Here is a 22308-nt window from a genome sequence, read left to right as displayed (position 1 = left end):
CTTGTTATCTTAGAACAGTTGGAGTTGTCTTTTCTGATTAATCCCAATCAACATTCTGGCAGGGCAATCTCAACTGAAAGTTTGACAATGATTACAATGCATGCCACTTAACATTTACCTATCTCAATGGCTATCAGTATTGGTCAACGACACTGCAGCAAAAACAAGTACCTTAATGCACCTCGAAGGCTTTCACTCGTGGCTATTCCTTGCAAAGCAAACTTGCTTAGTTCAGCTTTCCAACAAAGGGCGGCACGGATTTTGCATTGATATCCATAACTGATCAATAGTAATAATCAGATTAGCCACAGTGCAGTGGCTGACATTATTAACTAATTTCTTTTTAAAATTTCAGCCCATCATATCGAAAATCTCGTATGTCCAGAGCGCAGAGTTATCCTGACAACAGACAGCTGTACCTGGGTGAGTTTGACAGTCATCTCATGAGTGTGCTATTTTCTGGTATTATAGATCATATTTTCATTGTCTTTCATTGCCATTTCAGAGGTTCCACTATAGATAGATTAGAGCAGATTGAGTAGAAGCTATCCCGGGTTAAAGCAATGGGTTTTCACAATGCCTTTTTGATTAAGAAAACCTGGTTTAAGTCCACTCCAGTGCAGTTACAACAGTGGCTAGTAATGGAAAAAGGAAGTTATATTGGCATAAAGGACAAGCAGGTGTCTGTTCCTTTAAAGGTGTGCTTGAGAACTTTCACAGGATGTTGAGAGGAGTTCAAAAAATATTTGGCAAAGCAGGCAATCTGCAGGCCACAGTGTGGCCAGCCAAAGGATTCTTTGTTGCACGCCGACCATCTGTTCAAACTGCAGGGCAGTGTGGCTGGAAGACTTTGAAAGGAGTTGCTCCTCCAATCAGAGGTCCTACATTTGCTTCTAATTGGTGCATTAGTGAGTCTAGTAGCAACAAATGCAGGAAAGAAACATTCTGTGATTGACGGTGCAATGTCGTCAAGGTGATAGTTAAGCAGGGCATTGGAAGAGGAGAGAGGAGTGAAAGTCAGGAAGGATGTTGATGCTTCCATCAACAGTACAGGTGGAGTGTTAGACTGGATTGGATAAGGAGTGATGGAGGGAGTGTGGCGTCTTGTCGGGGGGTAGGTGAGGGATGAGGCAAGGGGGACTGGGAGAGGTAAGGGAGGGAGCTTCAGAGACTGGGAGAGGTGACGGAAGGAATGTGGGGGACTTGGGGGAAGTGAGGGAGGGAACGTATGTGGGGGACTTGGGGGAAGTGAGGGAGGGAACGTGGGGGACTTGGAGTAGGTGTGGGAGAGAATATGGGAGCCTGGGGGGAGGTGAGGGAGGGTGGATCGGGGCCTTGAACAGGTGGTGAGGAAGGGTCGTTTCCTTGAGTGGGGTGTGAGGGAAGGAGTCGGAGGGAGCGTAAGTGACTGGGGACGTGAGGAAGTGTGCGAGCAAGCAACTAGGAAGGTGCGTATATTATGTGGAGCTTTTTAAACCCCTTAATGTCAAGGGCTTTTCATGGTGAAGGGCAGCACATCTGAAAATCAAGTGCAGAGTGCACACACCCATCTGAATTTAAACAAGTGTGAGAATCCACTATGACTCATTACTCATGACTCTACAACATAAGAGTTTAGTTATAGACTTGACAGTACTATGCTGTAGGTTCTGCCTTACAGGGAATTTTACAAAGAAGTCAAACTGTGAACTCCTCCCAATGCTGCCTAATTTATGAACTTAATCATAAGAGTTATGAAAGTTATGATGCATTCATCAAAAGGCTAAGCAATTAAGATTGCAGGGCATATGATTGGACTTGGTTGTGTAGTGTTGAATACAATGTGTTCCATAGCCAATAGCCTGACCCTCACCTTATAGAACACTTCGATAACAGAATGAAGGGTTTATGTACAGGGAACCATGCAGAAACAATAGTGCCCTCAGAATAAGTTGGTAGAAAATGGACAAATGGGGAGTTTTTACATTACACTGGAAGAGTCATTGGCGTCCTGTATGTATTCTATCTATTCAATGCATTGTGTGTAAAGGTTTGTATGTCATTGGATATTAGAGAGATTTGGGTTTCTCGTGTACTATCTTAAGTTTACAAAGTCTCTTTGTGTGTTTCTTCAGACCGTGAGAACCATATCTATGATAAAGCTGGAAAAGGGGGCACCTACCCCAGACAGTTCCACATGCCTGTCCACCAGAAAGATTATGGAGATGGTGAGTATGCTACAAATTGCATATGCGCTGTCAAGTAGACATAAGAGATCCAATTGCACAATCCTGAAAATTAACAAGAAAATTCTTCCCGGTGTCCTGGCCAGCATTTGTTCCTGGAGCAAATTCACAAAATCAGACCAAGGACATAGAAGCAGCAGCAGGTCATTCAGGCCATTGAGTCTGCTCTGTCATTCAGTGAGATCATGGCTGATCTGATATATCTCAACCCCACTTTCCTACTATTTTCCCCATGACCCTTGATTCTCTTTCTGGTGTATAAAAAACTTTTTCAGCCTTTAACAACCCTGTGCAGTAAAGAATTCCGCAGATTCACTACCTTCAGAAGAAATTGCTTCTTATCTCTGATCATTATTGCATTGCTGCGATTGAGAGCTTGTTGTTTGCATATTGACTACTTCATTTCCTATTACAACAGTGGTTCACTTCAAAAGTCCTTCAGCAGCAGTACAGTGCATTGGCACATCCTGAAGTCATGAAAGGTGCTGTATAAATAATTTTATTTCTCTTACAACCTCAGCACACTCTTGATGCACACAGTGTGACTTTTTAATTAAAGTGGTTTCACAGAGGGTTCTGACCTACGCGAACGTTTTTGTTAAGGTAGGGAGATGACAGTCAGGAGTGGTGTTGCACCTTAGCTTCTGACACTTAGATGAAACCAGGTGCTACAGAAACAGCAGTGCTAATTTCTGGGATGAAGGAGTTATCTGTGGAAAGGTAGACAGGTTAAACTTGTATCGGCTGGAGTTTAAAAGAATAAGAGGTGATCTTCAAGCATGAGATCCTGAGAAGGCATGACAGTATGAATGCAGAAAGGGTGTTCCCCCTTCTGAGAGAAGCTAGATCTAGTGGACATACCTTAAAAACAAAAGGTCTCCCGTTTAAGACAGATGAGATTTTTTTTTTCTTGAGGGTCACTAGGCTGTCTATTTCTCTTCCTCCGTGAAGGTAGTCTTGTTGATTATTTTTAGGGTTGAATTAGATTCTTGGCTGACAAGGAGTCAAAGGAGATAGGTGTAGACAAGAAAGTAGTGACCACAATCAGGTCAAGCATGATCTTATCAGATGGCAGAGCAGATTTGAGGAACTGCATGTCCTACTTTTCCTAATTTGCATTTACCTCTCTGCCTGAGATCAGTTACTTCAGAACAGCCTGAGGATCAAAACTAAGCCTGTCTGTATCTTTGTGTATGGGGCTGTACCATGATTGTCATTTCTGTGCTGAATTGTCTTTGAAGGTGAAAGTGAATAAATTTGCCACTACTTGAATTTTGCATTGCAGCTGCCAATATCAACCATAGTTAGATGAGATTAAATCACTTTTCAGCATAGGATTAATAGACAGTGGTGATAAACTAGAATCTAAAGGATTCCCCTGTGTTCCAAGGCTATTGATACTTCTAGTGTGACTGCTGTTGATCTGAAGATATAGCAACAGACAGTTTTCTTTAATTAGTACCTGTGACATAATTTAGTTCAGGCCAGCTTTGATAACTGGCCACTGCTGAGTTATCAGATTTCAGCTGAGGCAAAAATTGAGGTACAACAGCTGACTAGATTTCCTGCTCAGAAGTCTCATGACACCAGGTTATAGTCCAGCAGGTTTATTTAGAATCTCTCAAGCTTTCAGAGCACGGCCCCTTCATCAAGTGCAGAGAGAGAGAGAGCAAGGCACACAGACACAGAGTTTATAGGCAGAGAGATCAAAAGATCATACAACTGATGTGAGTGGAGTGTCACATGATAAGTTTCTGCAGGTGACCAAGAGTGTCAGTGTGAAAAGTGTTTATAAAGTCAATGTCCATACTGTGCTGTTATGACAATTAGGCAGAGCCATTGGGATATACAAAAGGTGACATCTCTGAATTGTAGGCAAAAGGCTTTGTTCAGAATCTGTCTTGGAGTTTCAACCCGGAATCAGGCTAGTTTTATTCCGAAAGCTGGAATTTATAACATGTCACACTGACTGTGACTACAAATTGTGTTTTTTGAGCAAAATAGAATGTATCTGTAAATAAACGAACATCTTGGATGAAATGATTCACTCCATAGATTTATATGTGCGTGAGGGAGGGAGAGAGACAGTACATATGTGTCTGTGCAAGAGTATATGTGTGAGTTTGAGTATGTGTGTAGTTCAAAACTGTACAAACTAATTAAGGTAGAGATATCATAACAATTTGTCAAGGTGATGGTGTCAAAACAAGAAAGTAAGGAACATTTTACAGATACAGAGCAGTACGGTGGGATCACCTGTAGCGCAACATGAACCCAAGATCACAGTTGAGTCTGTCTTCATGGCTATGAAACCTGGCTATTAGTCTCTGCTTAGCGATTCTGCATTGTTACGTATGTTGGAGTGTGCCTTGGAGGACACTTAGCGAAGATCAGAGGCTGAATGCCCTTGACTGCTGAAGTGTTGCCCGACTGAGAGGGAACGTCCCTGTCTGGCGATTGTTACATGGTGTCCACTCATTTGTTGTCGTAGCATCTGCGTGGTCTCACCAATGTATCGTGCCTCGGGGCATCCTTGCCTGCAGCGTACGATATAGCCAGCAATGACCGAGTCACATGAGTATCTGCCATGAATGTGGATGGTGGTGTTCTCGTGTGTGATGGTAGTATTCAAGTCAATGATGTGACATGTCTTACAAAGCTTGCCATAGCACGGTTTTGTGCTGTTGTGGTCGATGTTGACCTGAAGGCTGGATAGTTTGCTGCAAACAATGGTCTGTTTAAGGTTTAGCGGTTGTTTGAAGGTGAGAAGTGGAGGTGTAGTGAAGACCTTGGCAAGATGCTCATCATCATCGATGACATGTTGAAGGCTGCAAAGAACATGGTGCAGTTTCTCCTCTGCGAGTAAGTACTAGACGACGAAGGGCACTCTATCGGTTGTATCCTGTGTCTGTCTTCTGAGGACTCCGTTGCGGTGTTTCGCTGTGGCACTTCAGAACTGGTGATCAATGAGTTGAGCATCGTACCCCATTCTTATGAGACCGTCTTTCAAAACCTTCAGGTGCCCATCATGGATCTGCTCAACTGAGCAGACCCTGTGTATGTGCAGGGCTTGTCCGTAGGGGATGGCTTCTTTAATGTGTTTAGGGTGGAAGCTAGAGAAGTGCAGCTTGTGGTAGAGTGAGGTACTGAGGTGTCTGTCCTTGATGGGGATGCATGTGTCCAAGAATGAGACTGATTCTGAAGGATAGTCTGTAGTAAGTCTAATGGTGAGATGAAACTTGTTGGTATCGCTATCTAGTTGTGTCAGTGATACCTCGCCATGAGTCCAAAGGAAGAAAATGTCGTCAGTAGTGCAGCAAAGAAGTCTTGCTTGAACTTGTACATGAAAATGTTGGCATATTGGGGTGCAAATTTGGTCCCTCTGGCTGTTCCATGTATCTGGATAAAGAAGTGGTTGTCGAAGGTGAAGGCATGATGGAGGATGAAGTGCATGTGTTGTAGGATGGTATCTGGAAATTGGTAGTTGAAGGTATTGAGTACGGAGGCTGTTGCAGCGAGGCTGTTGTCGTAGGGGATGATGGTGTAGAGCGCCGAAACATCCGTTGTGATGAAGAATGTTCCTGGTTCAACTGGTCCATGGGAGCTGAGTTTCTGTAAAAAGTCTGTAGTGTCACAACAGAAGCTGGGGTTTCCTTGTGCAATGTGTTTCAAGATGCCTTGGACATAGCCAGAGAGGTTCTCACACAGGGTCCCATTGCCTGATACAATGGGTTGGCTTTGTGTGTCTTCGGAAGGCAGTAGAAGTCTCCTACGCAAGAAGTACATGGGATGAAAGGGCATAGAATACTCTGAAGGTCTGAATCAAAAGTCTTGATCAGTCTGTTGAGTTGACGGATGTGTTGTTTGGTTGGACCATCAGGTAGTTGTCTGTAGTGTTCCTGATTGTTCAGTTGTCGGTATACTTCTTGCAGTAGTCCTTTCTATTTTATATGACAATGACTCCTCCGTTGTCTGCTGATTTGATGATAATGTTGCGATTGGTCTTGAGAGGATGGATGGCGTTGCATTGTGCCTGGGTGATGTTCTGCACTATCTTGTGAGTGCGGCTAATGAATCTGGTGTCAACACTTCTGACTGCTTGAGCGTACATGTTGAGCCTGGGGCAGCAGCCTACCTGCTCTCAAGCATTTGGTGAGGTGGTGAACAGAATGGCTATGATGTCCCTGTGGGGTAAATAGACTGCCAAAACTGCCACTCAAATATGAATGTGGTCTTGGGAGAATTGGCTCATGTTGAAATGATAAGGATTCAATTCCCTTCAAGAGTCTGAAGAGTCAGTGATAGGAGTAAAAAAGATTACTTGACCCTAATGCAAGCACTGCAAGGCATTTGCAGCTGACGTTTTGCATGATTCTTAACTGCTGTTGGTTTTCAAAGCTTAAATGCGAGTCTTCAGCTGCTTAGACGGTTATTTGTTTTGTTTTTCAGGACGGAGAACCTTCCCAAGGATTCGCCGACAGCAGGGGAACCTGTTTACTCTCGTCCCGTCCAGCAGATCCCTGAGTACAAATGGGGAGAATATGGGCTTGGCTGCTCAATACATTGACAGCAGGGGGAGAATTCGCAGTGGTGACATCGAAAATACTCTCTCAGTGCAAGAGAGGAATGTTCCCACTAAATGTAAGTCGACCTTTATTTTGCTATCATAATTTCATGTACTTTGCAAGTACATTGTCAGTACTGCATGTGATCAAGTTTGTTTCATTTTCAATACCTTCATTAAGCGTTTCATTGCGAACACAGCACGAACAGATGCATTAGAACTGTGGCACAAGGATGCAATAGGGTCTGTGAAGTGTGGACTTGCAGCAAAGCAAACTATTTCTTTCCGTAAAGACTGAATTCAAATTGCAAACAGAATTGAATCAGCAAATATTCAGTCCTTTGGTGTCTGTGCCTGCCCTCTGAAAGAATTATGCACTTTTTCTATCAATGATCCACTATTGTTTTTGAAACTGTTATGTATTTAATTCCACCACTGTTTCTCCAGAAACATTCCATGACCCAATAACGCTGAGTAGAAAACATTGTTAAATATCTAGTATCATATTTATTATTGACTTGTCTATTGCTAAAAGTATGTTTACTTATCTTACGACACTTGGTAATATTAGACATTCTTATAAAATCATAGAATATCACAACTCAGAAAGAGGTCCTTTGGCCCATCATGTCTACTCTGGTGGCTGAGCACCTATCTAATCCCAATTTCCACCACTTGGCCCATAACCTTGTATGCTATGGCATCTCAGGTGTTCGTCTAAATACTACTTAAAGGTTCCTGTATCTACCACCCTTTAAGAAAGTGAGTTCCATATACCCACCAGCATCTGGATGAAAAATATCCTCCTTAACTCCTCTAAGGCTCCTGCCTTTTATCGTAAATCTTTGCACCTGGTAATAAAGTCTGAGCCCAAAGGCAAATATTTATTCCTGTTGACCCTATCAATGCCCATCATATGTTTGTACACCTGAATCAAGTCTCCTCTCCTCCTCCTCTGCTCAAAGAAAAACTATTCTATCCTACGTAGTGTCTCTGTTCATAGCTGAAATACTCCAGTCCAGGCAAAATCCTGGTGAATCTCCTGTGCATCCTTTTCCCTTAATGTTCTTTGTTCTGATTAGAAGAGCCTCAGTTGTCTGCAGTATCTCCTCACAACCAAAGGCTCTTTATCCTTAGTATCACGGTGAGTCCTGTTCGTGGCCTTGGATTGCCTTTCTACAGTGGGTTGTCTAAAATTAAACTCCAATTTCTAACTACTTTCTGAATCATTGGTATTGGTATTATCTCTTTGCTTTTGCCTTACAAAATCCTGCCTGTAAAATATAAAATCTTGCTTCCTTTTTTTAATTGAAAGCGTTAGCTACTTAACCGTCTACTTTCTACATGTGAATCCTAATGTGTCCATTCCTCCACTACGTTTATTCTTACCATTTAGTGAGCCGTTCCTAGCTGTAGTTTGTCGTCAGCTGACATTGGCCCATTAGAATTACTTTGAAGTCACCCTACCCAGTCTATTAATCTGTCTGTCTTCCTGAATAATAGATCTAATCATGTATCTCTCTTTTTATGCTTCTAGTTCACCTATCTTATTGCAGATGTTTTGAGCACTGGATAAAGAGCCTTTACTTTTACTAATCTTTCTAACTTGTTGATGCACCTTTTGTCCTTATACCCTCTCTCCTTTCCTGACTGACTTTGCTTGTACCTATGTTGCTGCGCTTTTTTTTTGGCCTCAGTGTTTCTTCAACTAACTTGGAGAAACATTAATTCATCACACATAGAAGGGTGTTGGTAAGATGGTAATCATCAGGAGATTTGTTTGCCTGTGTTTGACCTGATGGTTTTGATGGTAATTTGATAGTCATGGCCTTTGAATTCGTATTGATTAATTAAGTGAATTTAAATTACACTCCTTCCATGATGGGATTGGAATTCCTATTTCCAGGCTTTAACCTAACACCTTTACTACCATTCTACCTTCCCCATACCATGTAATGACTGTGTTAGGAGTCTGCAACATCAACAACAATGGCATTAAAAATGCTATTTAAATAGAAGTAATAAAACTGTCACGACTCTTCACAGAGGTATTATAACAAAAAATATGACACTGAACGACATAAGGAAATATTATGACAGAATTACCAAAAGCTCAGTCAAAGATAGAAGTTTTAAGGAGTGTCCTAAAGAAGGAAGGAGAAGTAGGGATGCAATGCCAGAATTCAGACCCTAGTAGGCTGAAGGCTGAACAGTGGAAACATTTAAAATCTGGGATGCTCAAGCTCCAGAGTTAGCGTGCAGATAGCTCACAGGGTTACAGGGTTTAAGATTGCAAAGGTTTGACAGGGCCACACCATGGGAGTGATTTGAAAACAAATATGAGAACTTTACCCTTTCCCTTGTCGATCATTGAGCACAGGGTGATGGGTGAATGGCAGTTGATACCTTTTAGGATGTGGCAGCAGAGTTGCATCTGATGATAAAGAAAGTAGCTACCAAGATAATCATGCACTAGCAGTAATGTTCCATCAATCCTTAGATTGTGGAAAAGTCACCAATTGGAAAATAGCCAATGAAACACCCTTATTTAAAAAGAGGGGGCAAACAAAACCAGGTAACTATGGACCAGTTAGTTGCATGTTAGTCGTTGGGAAGATGTTAGCATCTACTATAAAGAATCTAATACTGTAACATTTAGCAGGTAGATAAAAGGGAACCAGTAGATTGAATACCTTTGGAAATCCAAATATATTACATGAGTGTTACAAGTAAGGTTACTTTGGAAGATAAGAGCCCTTGATGGTGGAGGTAATAAATGAGTATGGATGGAAAATTATCAAATTAACAGAAGTCAGGCAGTTGAGGTAAAGGGAGCATTTTCAGGATGGTAACCAGTAATTAGTGAGGTACCAGAACGTTCAGTGCTGGGGCCACAATTATTTGCATTATATTAATAACCTGAATGAGGAAAGTGAATATACTATTGCTACGTTTCCCAATGACACAAAAATAAGCAGGTTGGCAAGTGATGCAGATGACACCAAGAATCTGCAGAGGAATGTAGATAGGCCAAATTAGTTGGATGGGGGTTGGTGGGGGAGTGGCCATTGTGAGTACTTGGGGTGTCAGTTTTACAATTGAGAGTTAGAGCAACTTTTTGGTTCATTCAACCTTTTTTGGGTGGCTAGCTAAGTAAGCCAAACCCTTTGAAGTCTTCAACTTTTAACTCAGTTTCAGAAGGTTCCAGGTGCTGAGTAATTGCCCATTGGAAATTTCAGCTTCCTATTCAGATTCCACATAGCCAGTGTTTTGAAACCTCTGCATAATCCTAACCCACATTTTCCAGGACATGACCAATTTCTGAATATTTGGAGACTCGGAGATTTGGGCCAATGTCCATAAGTCTGTTATGGGTAGAACTTGGGAAACTGAACAGGGCAACATTCAAATTCATATTGAAATATTTGTGGGTGTTGGTGATAGTCATGTTGTGGTAATATGGCTGAACTAGTGATTCTAGAGCTGCAGGCTAAGGTCACGGGGACATGACTTCAAATCCTACCATGGCAGATGATGAAATTTTGAATTTAAAAATTCTAGAATAAAAGGCTAATCTAATGATGACCATGTAACAATTATCAATTGTCATAATATGGTAATGTTGCCATAGTCCCAGAGGTCCACAGGCCACTCTCTCATTAGACAAAGATGGCTGGTTGTGTGTTTAAACTTCGGATTATTTTCCCAAGGAAGTGACCCTTTAAAGTGTTTTTTTGTTTTGACCAGCAAGTCTTCGGTTTGATTTCTGATAAGCTGATCTTAGTGTAATAGTGACAGTAGGGAAGCTGGGTACATCTGCGCTTGACATAAGCACAGAGAGGTGATACTGGAGTAAATTTCCCAATTGCTGTTCAATGTCAAGTATAGGATTGCATCAAGTACAAACATCATGGAAAAGGTGATGTTCTCTCTGCTAACATTCCACAACCAACACCGATACAGAGAGGTTCCAGTTTCACAAAAGTACCAATGTCTTAGCAGCTGCACCTTAATGGAGCACTACGTACATCGACAGGAAGAGACTTTTTCCCTTGATCAATGACCAGAGATTTAAAGGAGATGTGAGGAAAAACTTTTTCACCAAGACAGTGGTGGGAACCTGAAACATTCTGCCTGTGAGGATGATAGAGTCGGAAACCCTAATAACATTTAAAAAGTATTTAGATGTGCACTTGTGATGCCAAGCCACACAAAACTGTGGGCCAAGTGCTGGAAAGTGGGATTAGGAGAGTTAGCTGGTTGCTTATAACCAATTGTGCTATAGATTTCTATGACTCTGAAAGGTTTACCAGACTTAATACGTGATTTTCTGATGAAGAGTCTAGGCCCAAAACGTCAGCTTTACTGCTCCTATGATGCTGCTTGGCCTGCTGTGTTCATCCAGCTCTGCACCTTGTCTCTTAATACGTGGGAAAATTGTTTTATGAGGAAAGATTAGACCAGCTAGGCGTTTATCCTCTAACCTTGAGAAGTATAAGATTGTCAGAGGTCTTAAAAGTGTAGATGTGGAGAGATTGTTTCTTAAGAGAACCTAAAATTGGGGATCACTGTTCAAAAATCAGGGCTTGCACCTTTAAAGCAGGTGAGGCAATATTTTTTCCTTTCCGAGGGTCATGAGTCTTTGGAACTCTGTCCCTGAAAAGATCGAAGCGGAATTCTTGAATGTTTTTAAGGCAGTGGTGGATAGATTCTTGTTAAGCAATGGAGCGAAAGGTTGGAGTGGGTGAGAATGTAGATGTGAGTTTAGAATCTGATCAACTGTGATCTAATTGAATGACACGGCAGGCTCAGGGTACCAAGCAGCCTTCTCCTCTGTATATATGAATAAGATGTGAAGTAGAAAAAGGGAGTACTGATGGAATATTATGACGAAGTTCAGAATTGGGGGCATGCAGTAATTTATGATTTGTGCCTGTACTTAATTTATTATAGTTTAATATCTACCTCAATGTAACTAAAAGCAAAAAGAAACTGCAGGCAGATTTAATGAAATATTTAATTCTGCAGCATCATCAAATTAAATACAATACTGAGAACTGCAAAATATTGCCTATGGAATGATTGAGCATTGTAATCATGCAATAAGTGTATTAATAGAAAAACTTACAAACTTTTAAAATTTCTTCATTCATTGGTGTGTCACTGACTAGGTCAGTGTGTTTTGCTCCTTCCTGATTCCCCTTGAGAAGGTGTCAATGAGCTGCCACCTTGAGCTGCCGCGCAGTCTATTGGGAAGGGAGCTCCAGGATTTTGACACCGCAACAGTGAAGGAACAACAATATAGGTTAAGTCAGGGTGCTGCATTACTTGGAGTAGAGCATTTAGACGATGGTGTTTGGAACATCTGCTGTCCTTGTCCTTCTATGTGGCAGAGAGCAGTGGGGAACTTGTCACTTTTGGTGTGTCAATGAAATAAGCTGTTTTAAAACAAGCAAATAACATACCACCAATATCATGGTTAGGAAATTGTCTGAGTGACAAGGGGACAGTGAGTAGGGATAATAGGTGCTCTAATTGGCAGGATATAATTAATGGTGTCCCACAGGAGCTGTTTTAGTGCCTCAACTATTCCCTGTTTTATTAATGGTTGGGTTAATAAGATAAAAACCACACATGTGCATTTATGACAAAATTTAAACAATGTAGATAGAAACCTAAAATTGCGAAGATAATTTAATAAACTGAATGGAATCCATTTGCCACAGTTTTGCTTATTTCAATCTGAGCAAGTGCAAGATCATCCACTTTATTCTAAAAACAATCGATCATGGTACTTTCCAATGGATGAAGAGAATTGAGAATTGGTGCTTAGAGGCTTGGTAGTCCAGCTGCACAAATATTCAGATTGCGAATGTAATGCTAGGTGCTAAATCCAGATGACTTTCATCCTGTGCGGAATCATACTTCTAGTTGGATCACAATACTGCAGGCTGTCTAGGTACCACAGTAAGAAAGTTCTGTTGGCTGTGGAGGAAGTGCAGTGTAGATTTATCAGAATGGTTCCTGGAATTCAATATCAAAATGATAGGAAGAGAGTACACAAACAGAACATTAGAAAAAACTTCTGGGTTTTTCCAACGCTTTCATTTTTGGATCTCCAGCATCCAAAGTATTTTGCTTTTATTGCACAAACTTGGCACAGACAAGTTCACAGCAGCATCTTCCAAATCTCCAGTTGAATGAAGCATGATGATGCTGAAGGAAACAATGGAAGATCTTGAGCAGAAGTCTTATGTATGCTACTAGTCTGGTGGGAGATCTTTTCAGCCTCAAGCATCTTCAGGCTCCCACAAAGACACAGGAAAAGCTCATCAATGAACTTATTTTTGCTGGTGGTATGTTCCCTTCACCACAGTCCGTCATACTTGCAATGTATAACAACATGTTTTCCCAAGGCAACTGACTCTTAAGTCTAGTAATTAGTTTAAAGAGTCTTGCGTAACCTGAACCCAAGAAGAACATTGACCATCAAGCATTGTCAGTGAGGGAATTGAGCTGAATACCATCAAGCAATTTGGGAAGCGATGTTTTGTTGATGACAAGGGCATGTAAAATTTTCTAACACAAACAGCACATTTGATGGACTTGACAAACAAGTCTGGAGCAGCCACTGCTTCGGGAGCACAGACCAAACTCAAACTGCACAAAGCATAGTCCTCACCACCTTCGGTATGGTATCAAGTCGTAGGTCCTGTACTGCTGATATGTACGCCTTCCAGAGCACTTCCGTTAGTGCTACCTCCGCAGAATCCTCAGGATCTTTTTCCAGGACTGTATCATAAACATTGAAGTCCTGGAAACAGCCAACATCACCAGCATCAAAATCATCCTGCAGCAAAGCTAACCCTGGATGGATGACAATCGCCTGACTGAGGTGTTGCATCGAGAGCTGACCACTGGTAAACAGAACAGGGAGGACGCCACTCATGTTTCAAAGTCTTACTTGAAGAAATCCCCTCCGTGTGCCACATCAGCCATCACCAGTGGGAAGCACAGACCACAGATCATAATGCTTGGAAATTCTACGTCAAGTGTTTACAGGCATTTTGGAACTGAACAAAGAACCAGCATGAAAGACAAAAAGATCTTAAGGATGGATTCCGTTATCCCCACCACCAGCAGCTATACCTTCACTTGCCCCCACTATGAGAATCTGTCAGTCACAGGCCTGGCTAGCCACCACTGGGCACACAACTGATGAATGCAGCCTTTCTATTACCCCATCCACAAAGAAGGGCCAAGAGAGGTGCAAACTAGGGAACTCTTCCCTGGGATTCAGTTGACATTTTCAGGGTGTCAGAGGAAACGGATTGAGTAAAAAGAGAGAAACTATATCTGCTGACTGGCAAGTGTAGGAAAGGTCTAAAAGTTCATCAGATCGTTCAGAAATGAAATACTTCTCTGTAGAGGGTAGCAGAAGTTCAAAACCCTCTTCTCTATACTACAACTGTTGTTACATTAGTTGTTAATTTTAAATCTGAGATTGATATGGATTTGCTAACCAAAAGTATTAAGGGATATTGGACAACAGTAGATGGAGTTGGACCATAGATCAGCCTTGGTCTCACTGAATGGCAGAACAGGGTTCTGATCAGACCACTGAAGTACAGGTGACTGAAGGTTTTGCAGGGCAGACCATACTTCAGATGTTTTTGCATTTGTGTGCTAAGTTTGTATTATCTGAAAGCAATGGTCCCCACTTAGACGTTTCCCAAGTTTACAAAGAGTACTCGCTGCTCTAAAGACTAAAATACCACATTCAAGAGAATACAGTCAGTTTCAAGTGAACAGATGTGGAGAGATTATGCACAGGCAATGCTGTTCCACGGCCCAACTGTTAACTAATCTTTAATATACTTTGTTTAGCTCCAGTCACTGCTTTGGAGTGGGAAGCAAATAAACAGATTTCAACTTATAATGGGATGAGCTTTAAGAGATTTGACTGTTGTCAAATGAGGCATCTCAAATAATAACCAGTGTGGATTAGGTAAACCCACCCTATTAGTCCAAACTAAGATGTGAAGCAATTAACTCCAAATTAATTCTGAATTGATATTTGATAAATATCTTTATGCCCAGAATGCACAATACTTGAAATTGTCATCTAGGATGTGTGTAAAGTCTTGGTATCACCTGTTGTGGAACTCTAACCCAGACTGTGCCTGAGTTTACGGGGAGGGCCTTTGATTGTTTCACTCAACCATTCTTTTGCACAATATATGCTGCTAGGTGTTAGGTTTTGCAGTTGGTATGCCTGAGTTCTGGATCACTGACTAACCTCTACCACACACATATGGGCACACACGTAGTTCCTTGTGAGTCAGAGTTATGAAGTGGTCCTGTGAGACTGCCTGAAGTTTACCACACTACCAAGTGATCTCTGTAAGCTGCAAATTTATTGAAGATGGAACAACTCTGTAAATAACATTTAGTGAACAGGATATTTGCATTGCTTGCAAGCTGTTATCAAAATGCTAATCATAAAAGTCTCCCCAGTGCAGTCTCTTGATAAAACTGATTATTTTACAAGGATTAATTTTGTGTAACAAAATGAACCTAAGAACCTGCATCATTCCAAATAGGTGAATGCCTCCCATTATTTACCACCACTCAACACCACCTGGGAATTAAGGCACGACCAGCATAGAGGGGTTTGCTTGGGCATCAGTGTTATGGATGCATAGATATTATGGTTTTGCTTAAATTGTAATTATCTGAGCTCACGTCTGCTAAATAGACAAAGCTGTACCAAGGCCTGTTCTTTAAATGACATCCGATCCCATTGCTGATACTTTATTTTGCACACGGAACACAAATAACTTCCTGGGGATGCTGCTTGTATGTCTGACTTCTCCGAACTGACATAATTCATTGTGTGAAATACTTTGTATTGGCAATGTTTGCTCCACATCTGGATTGCACTGTGCATGTCTTTAAATACTAACTACATTTTAATATTGATAGCAACATTTAATTCAAATTTTCGGTTAATATTACAGCACCAAGTGCACCTACCAACTGGAGGAGAGGAAAACTGCTGGGACAAGGAGCTTTTGGACGTGTCTACCTCTGTTACGATGTAGACACAGGACGTGAACTTGCCGCTAAACAAGTTCAGTTTGACCCTGACAGCCTTGAGACCAGCAAGGTAAGTGCTGTGATCTTCAGTCTCCATGACTGATCATGGAATGTATTAGTTGACCTGGTGCTGTATAACTCCAATGACAGCTCAGCTGGGACACGTGCCTCAAAGAGTCTGGACTTGATCTCCATTTGTGCAAAACTGGATGATCTAAATCATGATGCAATTAGGCATGCTGGAATTGCCATCTCTCCCTCTCTTGAGTAACGATGAGCAAAAGGGGCAGAGCTGCACTCCTGATTACAGTCCAGTCTGTCTAGAAATGTGTGTGTTTGGTAGTTGCACAAGAAGCTGGAAATTGGGTCTTAACCCTATGTCAACTCCCCACCCAACCAAATAAGCCATCCGTAGGTGAGAAATGTCTCTGAGCTTTTAGCCTAGGCTCCACCTCGCTCTCTGTGGCAACCTGTCTCAGCTCCATGTCAACACTGCTGTCATAATAGTTATTACTGTGAACTTTCTTCACTTCTTCCTCAGCTTCAACTGTGATGCTGTGTTTGCAGTCTCACAATCTTGCCTCAAGACTGACCACACTATTTTCTATGAATTGTTTCTTCCGCACCATTCTACCTTTGAATCTACTTGTCCTTGAATCTACAATTTTCAGATCTTCAAGCAGTAGTTTATTGTCACTTAACTGCTGCCTGCTAATTTAACTTTTTTTAAAATTTTGACCCTGATGCCTCCCTTCCATTTTCTCAAGTATTTTGTAGGAGAAAGTTAATTAAAGTGCTGCGGTATGCAAGTAAATAGCAATCAGTAATTGTTCAGCTGTGTGTGTACGAGAGTTTGACATTAAATTAGCCATGCTGTTGCACTTAAATATATTGGCCCTTTTCCTTGTCAATCCCACATCCAAAGGGTTCAGGCTTTACACAGCAGGTATTCAATATAGGTGAACAGAAGATTATGTTCAATGAACCAGGAAACTACAAATGAGACACAGACATCAATTAATTAAGTGATTTTTCTGCTTATTTCGTGGGTTGGGGTGACATTTGAAGTTACCATTTTAGTCCAATTCTAATTTAGTTCCTTCATTGTTATATGACTATGATTTATCAAACCACTTGTGTTCCAGGGTGGTTACTTTATCTCCCTGAGGGCTGTTTCCTTTTAAAACTTAGAAAATGTATTGGATACTTCCTGTGTCATGACAAAGAGGGACGGAGGGAAAATATACCAAGTACTATAGTCAAAGCATTGGTGGACATTACAGCATTAGGAACTACTTATAGAAATGTTTCAATTGAGGGTGTTGGAGGATGATCGTCCTTTAGTCCAAAGAGACTCATACTGGAGTCGGGTTCAGTTATATCTCACAAAACCTCATCCCCAGGTGGCATAGTTATAACAGCAGGTTATTTGACTTAGGGTTGCATCGCAGCCTGCTTGGATGATAGCATTTCCAATGGTTCCCTGTAAGCTGCATGGGGATGGAGGGATTTTAGGTCACGACATAGTTGTGCAGCTTTCGTGGAACCTTTGGAATCAACTGGACCCGTTTTCCACTAATGCAAAATCAAAATTCCCCTTTGTTCTCTTTCCTGAGTAAAAATCAGACGTGGTTGTGATGTAACCCCAAGTCCTGACAGTTTTAAGTTCAGTTTTAAGTTAAGCAGTACAAAAACATTTAGAGGCATTGGACACTTAAATAGATCATCCATGCATCACAAAAATAAATTAAAAGGAATGAATATCAATTCTCTCTTTGACACTGTGCATTCTTCCTAATTCTCGTTGCGATTGATGTTAATCAAAGTGAAATCAGGAGTGATGAATAATGAGTGCATGAATCAATGTCACTATCTTACACTATTAGCAACAGTCAAAATGACCCTCAAGAAGTGAAAATCCTGGCTGTAATTTTTCCTCTATCCACATTAGGGTATTTGTCTTTCCTCAGTTGAGATCAGCTAACTCAGCACAGTGTGTGGGAGAGACATTTCAATGTTATTTTTGGATTGTTCCAGCATGGAGACAACTACAATTATTTTATGTGGTAATAGTTTACACAGATAAAAATGTCAGATACAAACATGTTTATGTTGAAATTTAACAATTTACCACAACCGTAATAAAATGTAAGTCTGATTTTTAGAGCCTTCGATAACACTAAAAGTGCAATTCAGTTTTCCCTGCAGTCTGGCATTGCTCCAGATGCCATTATTGAAATGAGATATTAATATATGAAGTGTTTTTTGAGTGCAGGCAGAATTGCATTTGAGCCAAATATTTGCTGTGCAATATTTCTGCATGTTACTTCCTTAGTCCCCTACATCATAAACTTAGAGGCAAAATGTTTTGTTTAAATCCATCATGAAATTTCCAGTAAGTCTGACTGTATTAATGGATGTTTTTCTACTGTTTGTATGGATATGTTTCACACATCTGCCATCAATGTACTTTGAGAAAATCTATAGCCAGAATAAGGAAAGAACTGGCATAGGGAATCACAAGCAACATTGACAGGATTTCTGTTTGGATCTTCTCCGTTAGGAAGTAAGCGCTTTGGAGTGTGAGATTCAGTTACTGAAGAACCTACAGCACGAGCGAATAGTGCAATACTATGGCTGTCTCCGTGAGAAAGCAGAGAAAACTCTTTCAATTTTCATGGAGTATATGCCTGGGGTGAGTAGAGAAAAGCCAGGAAAACATGGGTAATTATTTGAAATTGTGGTATGCAACTTTTTTCTGTAAAAATACCCTTCATTCCAAGTTCTGTTACTTATGGGAGCATGAGGCTGTTTCCATTTCAGATGGCCTGTATTGGCATCCATAACTCCCAGGTTAATCACAAGATGAATTATTGCTTTTCTTATATGGGCTGCCAAAGCCAAGAGGCTTGCCTTGACTTTAAGGCTATTCTCTGCACACTTGTGATTGCTTCCCTGTCAAATGGAAAGCACCATATATTTCAGGCTAAAGTACGAATTCCGTTTGCTGAGAAGCATAGACCAAATAGGGGAATAATGAAACTCAGAACAGTAATACTGTGTACAATGTCAGAAATTGCTGGAGAAATCCAGGTGTAGCAGTATCTGTGCAGAGTTCAGTTTCAGAACTGATAACAGTTAGGAAGAAGTGATGTTTTATACTGAAGATGGTGTTTGGCTAGGCGAGGGGTTTTGGGGTATGGAGGGAGGTGTGGAGAGGCAGGGCGTCCTAGGTGGAGATGGAGCCCAGAGAGAGAGAGAAAAAGAAAGAGCTATGAAAGGAGTAGGCAGACAAAAGGATTATTGATAGTAAGCCAGAAAAGAGAAGCTGAATAAGTGATGATGTGCTTAAAGCAACCTGGGTAATGTGATAATAGGACTAAGAGTTGGTGACGGTGGGTTGGCTGTGCTGAAAGCAGCCCATGTCATGACAGGACCTGGGTGTGGGTTGGGTTAAAAAAAAATAGAAGGATATGTTCAGGCTCTAAAGTTATTGAACTTGATGTTGAGTTCTAGAAGCTGCAGGGTCCCCAAGCGAAAGATTAGACACTGTTCTTTGAGCTTGCTCTGAGGCTCACTGAGGGACTGCAGCAGGCTTGAGGCAAAGATGTTGACGTGGGAACGTGGTATTTTGAAGTGGCAAGCAACTAAAAGCTCAGGATCGTTTTTATGGACAGAAAGTAGGTGTTCTACAAAAATGGTCATCCTGTCTGTGTTTCATCTCCCCAAAGTAGAGAAGACTGAATGCGAACAGCAAGTACAGGAGACTAGATTGAGTGAAGTATAGGTAAATCACTGCTTCACTAGGAAGGTTTGTCTGGGGCCCTAGACAGCGAGGAGGGAGGAAATAAACAAGCAGGTGTTACACCTTCTGCAATTGCATGGTAAGGTGCCATGGCAGTGTGGGAGCTATTAGGAATGGAGGGAACAGACCGTTCAGAATGCTGACAAAGTTAGGGAGGGAAATACGGTCTGGTGGTGTCATCTCGCTGGAGGTGATGGAAATGGCAGCTTACAACCCTTTGGATGCAAAGACTAGCAATGGTAAGTGAGACCGGGGAACCCCTTGTTGTTGTGGAAAGGAAGAGAAGAGGTGAGGGCGAAAGTGTGGGAGGTGGGTGAGACAAGGCTGAGCCCTGTCAATCACGGTAGCAGAGAATCCTCGGTTGAGGAAAAAGGTGGACGTTTCTGAGGGCCCGCTATGGAAGATGGCACCATCAGAACAAATGCAATGGAGAAACTGGAAGAATGGGATGGAGATTTTATAGGAAGCAGGTTGTGAGGATGCATAGGCCAGGTGACTATGGGTGTCAGTGGTTTTGTAACAGATATTGGTGGCCAGCCTGTCCCCAGAAATGGAAACACAGATATTGAGGAAGGGAGGAGTCAGAGATGGATCAGATGAGGGTGAGAGCAGGGTGGAAATTGGAAGCAAAATTGATAAACATTTCCAATTCTAAACAAGAGAAGGGAGCAGCACCAATGAAGTCATCGATGTATCAGAGAAAGAGTTGTGGGTGGAGGCCAGAGTAGAACTGGAACAAGAAATGTACCAGGCATGACTGAGGCCCATGGAGGTACCCATAGCCACTGCTTTTAACTGAGGAAAGTGGGAGAAGTTAAAGGAGTTGTTCCAAATGAGAATGAACTTGGACAGGTGGAGGAGGGTGGCGATGGATGGGGGGAGGGTTTATGCTTTCTTTCCAGGAAGAAGCGGACTGCCCTGAGACCATCTTGTTTGGGGGTGGACATGTAGCAGTGAAGAGGAAGTGGCTGGAGGCCACGGAGTGGAAACTTTTAAACTGACATAAAGCGTCAGAAGAATCACAGATTTAAGTGGGAAGGAACTGGACAAGGGGAGAGAAAATCAAGTTGAGGTAGGAAGAAATAATTTCCATAGGGCAGGAGCAGGTAGTAACAGTCGGTCCGCCCGAGCAGTCCTGTTTGTAGATTTTGGGGAGAAGGCAGAAGCAGACTGTTTGGGGTTAGGGGATTATGAGCTGGGGGGCAGTGATGGGGACATCCCCAGATGAGATGAGGTTGGTGACGGTTGTGGAAACAATAGCACCTCAATGGTGGGTTCATAGTCCGGGGAATCGAGTGATGTGTTCGAGAGCTGGCACTTGGCCTCCGCAATGTAGAGGTTAATATATCAGACAACAGTACCGACCTTGACAGTCAGCTTGATGACAAAGTCACGATTGGATCGGAGAGCATCTGTAGTTTTTTTGTTTTATTATACAATATGCAATGTTTAATGATACCATAAAACATCATCTGAAACTTAAAGAAGTTTTAACATTCTCAGTAATTTTCTATTGTTTATCCAAATTAAGCCTTTAACATTAGTAATACAATACTGGCGCATGGTTTGCATTGATTAATACAAAGAATTGGAAGAGCCACAACATAATTTATGAAATGAATATTGACACCGTTGTGGTTGCCAATGAGTTGGTGGTAAGGTGGAAATTGTTTATTCCTAAAATACAGCAAATGCATCTCTAATTGGAACTACAACAAGCAGCATCTCTGCACACATGACCAGAATTATGCAAGCAGAATCTCCAGACTAGAGCAGGATTATGTTTCTAGCACAATCAAGAGAGTGGAGATAACTTTGTTATCTAAACTAAAATCAGTCCCAGTCATTTACAGCAGTACAGTGTTCAGTTCTAATTGACAGAGGAGTTACACAATCATGTCTGTTCAAACTGGAAATAATAGTTTCATATTTTCAGCACACACTTTAAGGCAATGTATCAAAAGAAAGATCAAAGAAGATCTTTAAAAATAGGCTAATGTCCTTAAGGAATCAAAGCATTTCCCAGCTGGTTGGTAGTCAATATGAATTATTTCTAAATCTCTTTATCAGTACTTTTTCAACTGTTGGTTCTGACAGTAAAGAGCAGCAACTTGTAGCCAAATGGCGCATTTAACATATAACATTCTATGGTATTTCACAGGTGCTATATCAAACATTATTTGACACCACACTAATGAGGTATTTTGATAAGCAACCAAAACCTTCACCAAACCTTGGCCAAAGCTTGGCCAGTCCCGGACAAGCCTCATTTCTTGGGCGGCATGGTGGCTCAGCGGTTAGTACCGCAGCTTCACAGTGCCAGGGACCTGGGTTCAATTCCATCCTTGGGTGACTGTGGGGAGGTGGGTTTGAGTGGGCTGCTTTCGGAGGGTAGGTGTGGGTTTGATGGGCCAAATAGCCTGCTTTCACACAGTAGGAATTCTATGATCAAAGTTTGTTTAGGGCCTGCTTTAGGAGAGAGTGAGCTAAAGAGATTTAGAAAAGATTGCAAAGTTTAGATCTAAATGAGTAAAAACACCACAGTCACTAGTAGAGTAACTTCAAGATTGAATGTACCATCAAGGCCCATTTTGTAGGAGCATGGATATCTTTGA

General features: G+C 41.6%; 1 protein-coding gene across 1 annotated transcript in view; it reads left to right on the top strand.

Annotated features, from left to right (window-relative positions):
* Positions 1-22308, top strand: part of map3k3 (mitogen-activated protein kinase kinase kinase 3) — a 54387-nt gene that overhangs the window by 13124 nt on the left and 18955 nt on the right. Inside the window, exons 4-8 of the mRNA XM_048614383.1 lie at positions 351-423; positions 2115-2207; positions 6675-6866; positions 15810-15958; positions 18452-18583. Of these exons, the coding sequence (XP_048470340.1) occupies positions 351-423; positions 2115-2207; positions 6675-6866; positions 15810-15958; positions 18452-18583 (639 nt within the window). The remainder of the gene's footprint in view (positions 1-350; positions 424-2114; positions 2208-6674; positions 6867-15809; positions 15959-18451; positions 18584-22308) is intronic.

The sequence above is a fragment of the Rhincodon typus genome, chromosome 30 (assembly GCF_021869965.1).
Source record: "Rhincodon typus isolate 14 chromosome 30, sRhiTyp1.1, whole genome shotgun sequence".
NCBI classification, from domain to species: Eukaryota; Metazoa; Chordata; class Chondrichthyes; order Orectolobiformes; family Rhincodontidae; genus Rhincodon; species Rhincodon typus.
Note: the sequence above shows the minus strand (reverse complement) of the source record. Positions and strands in the feature narration are given on the sequence as shown.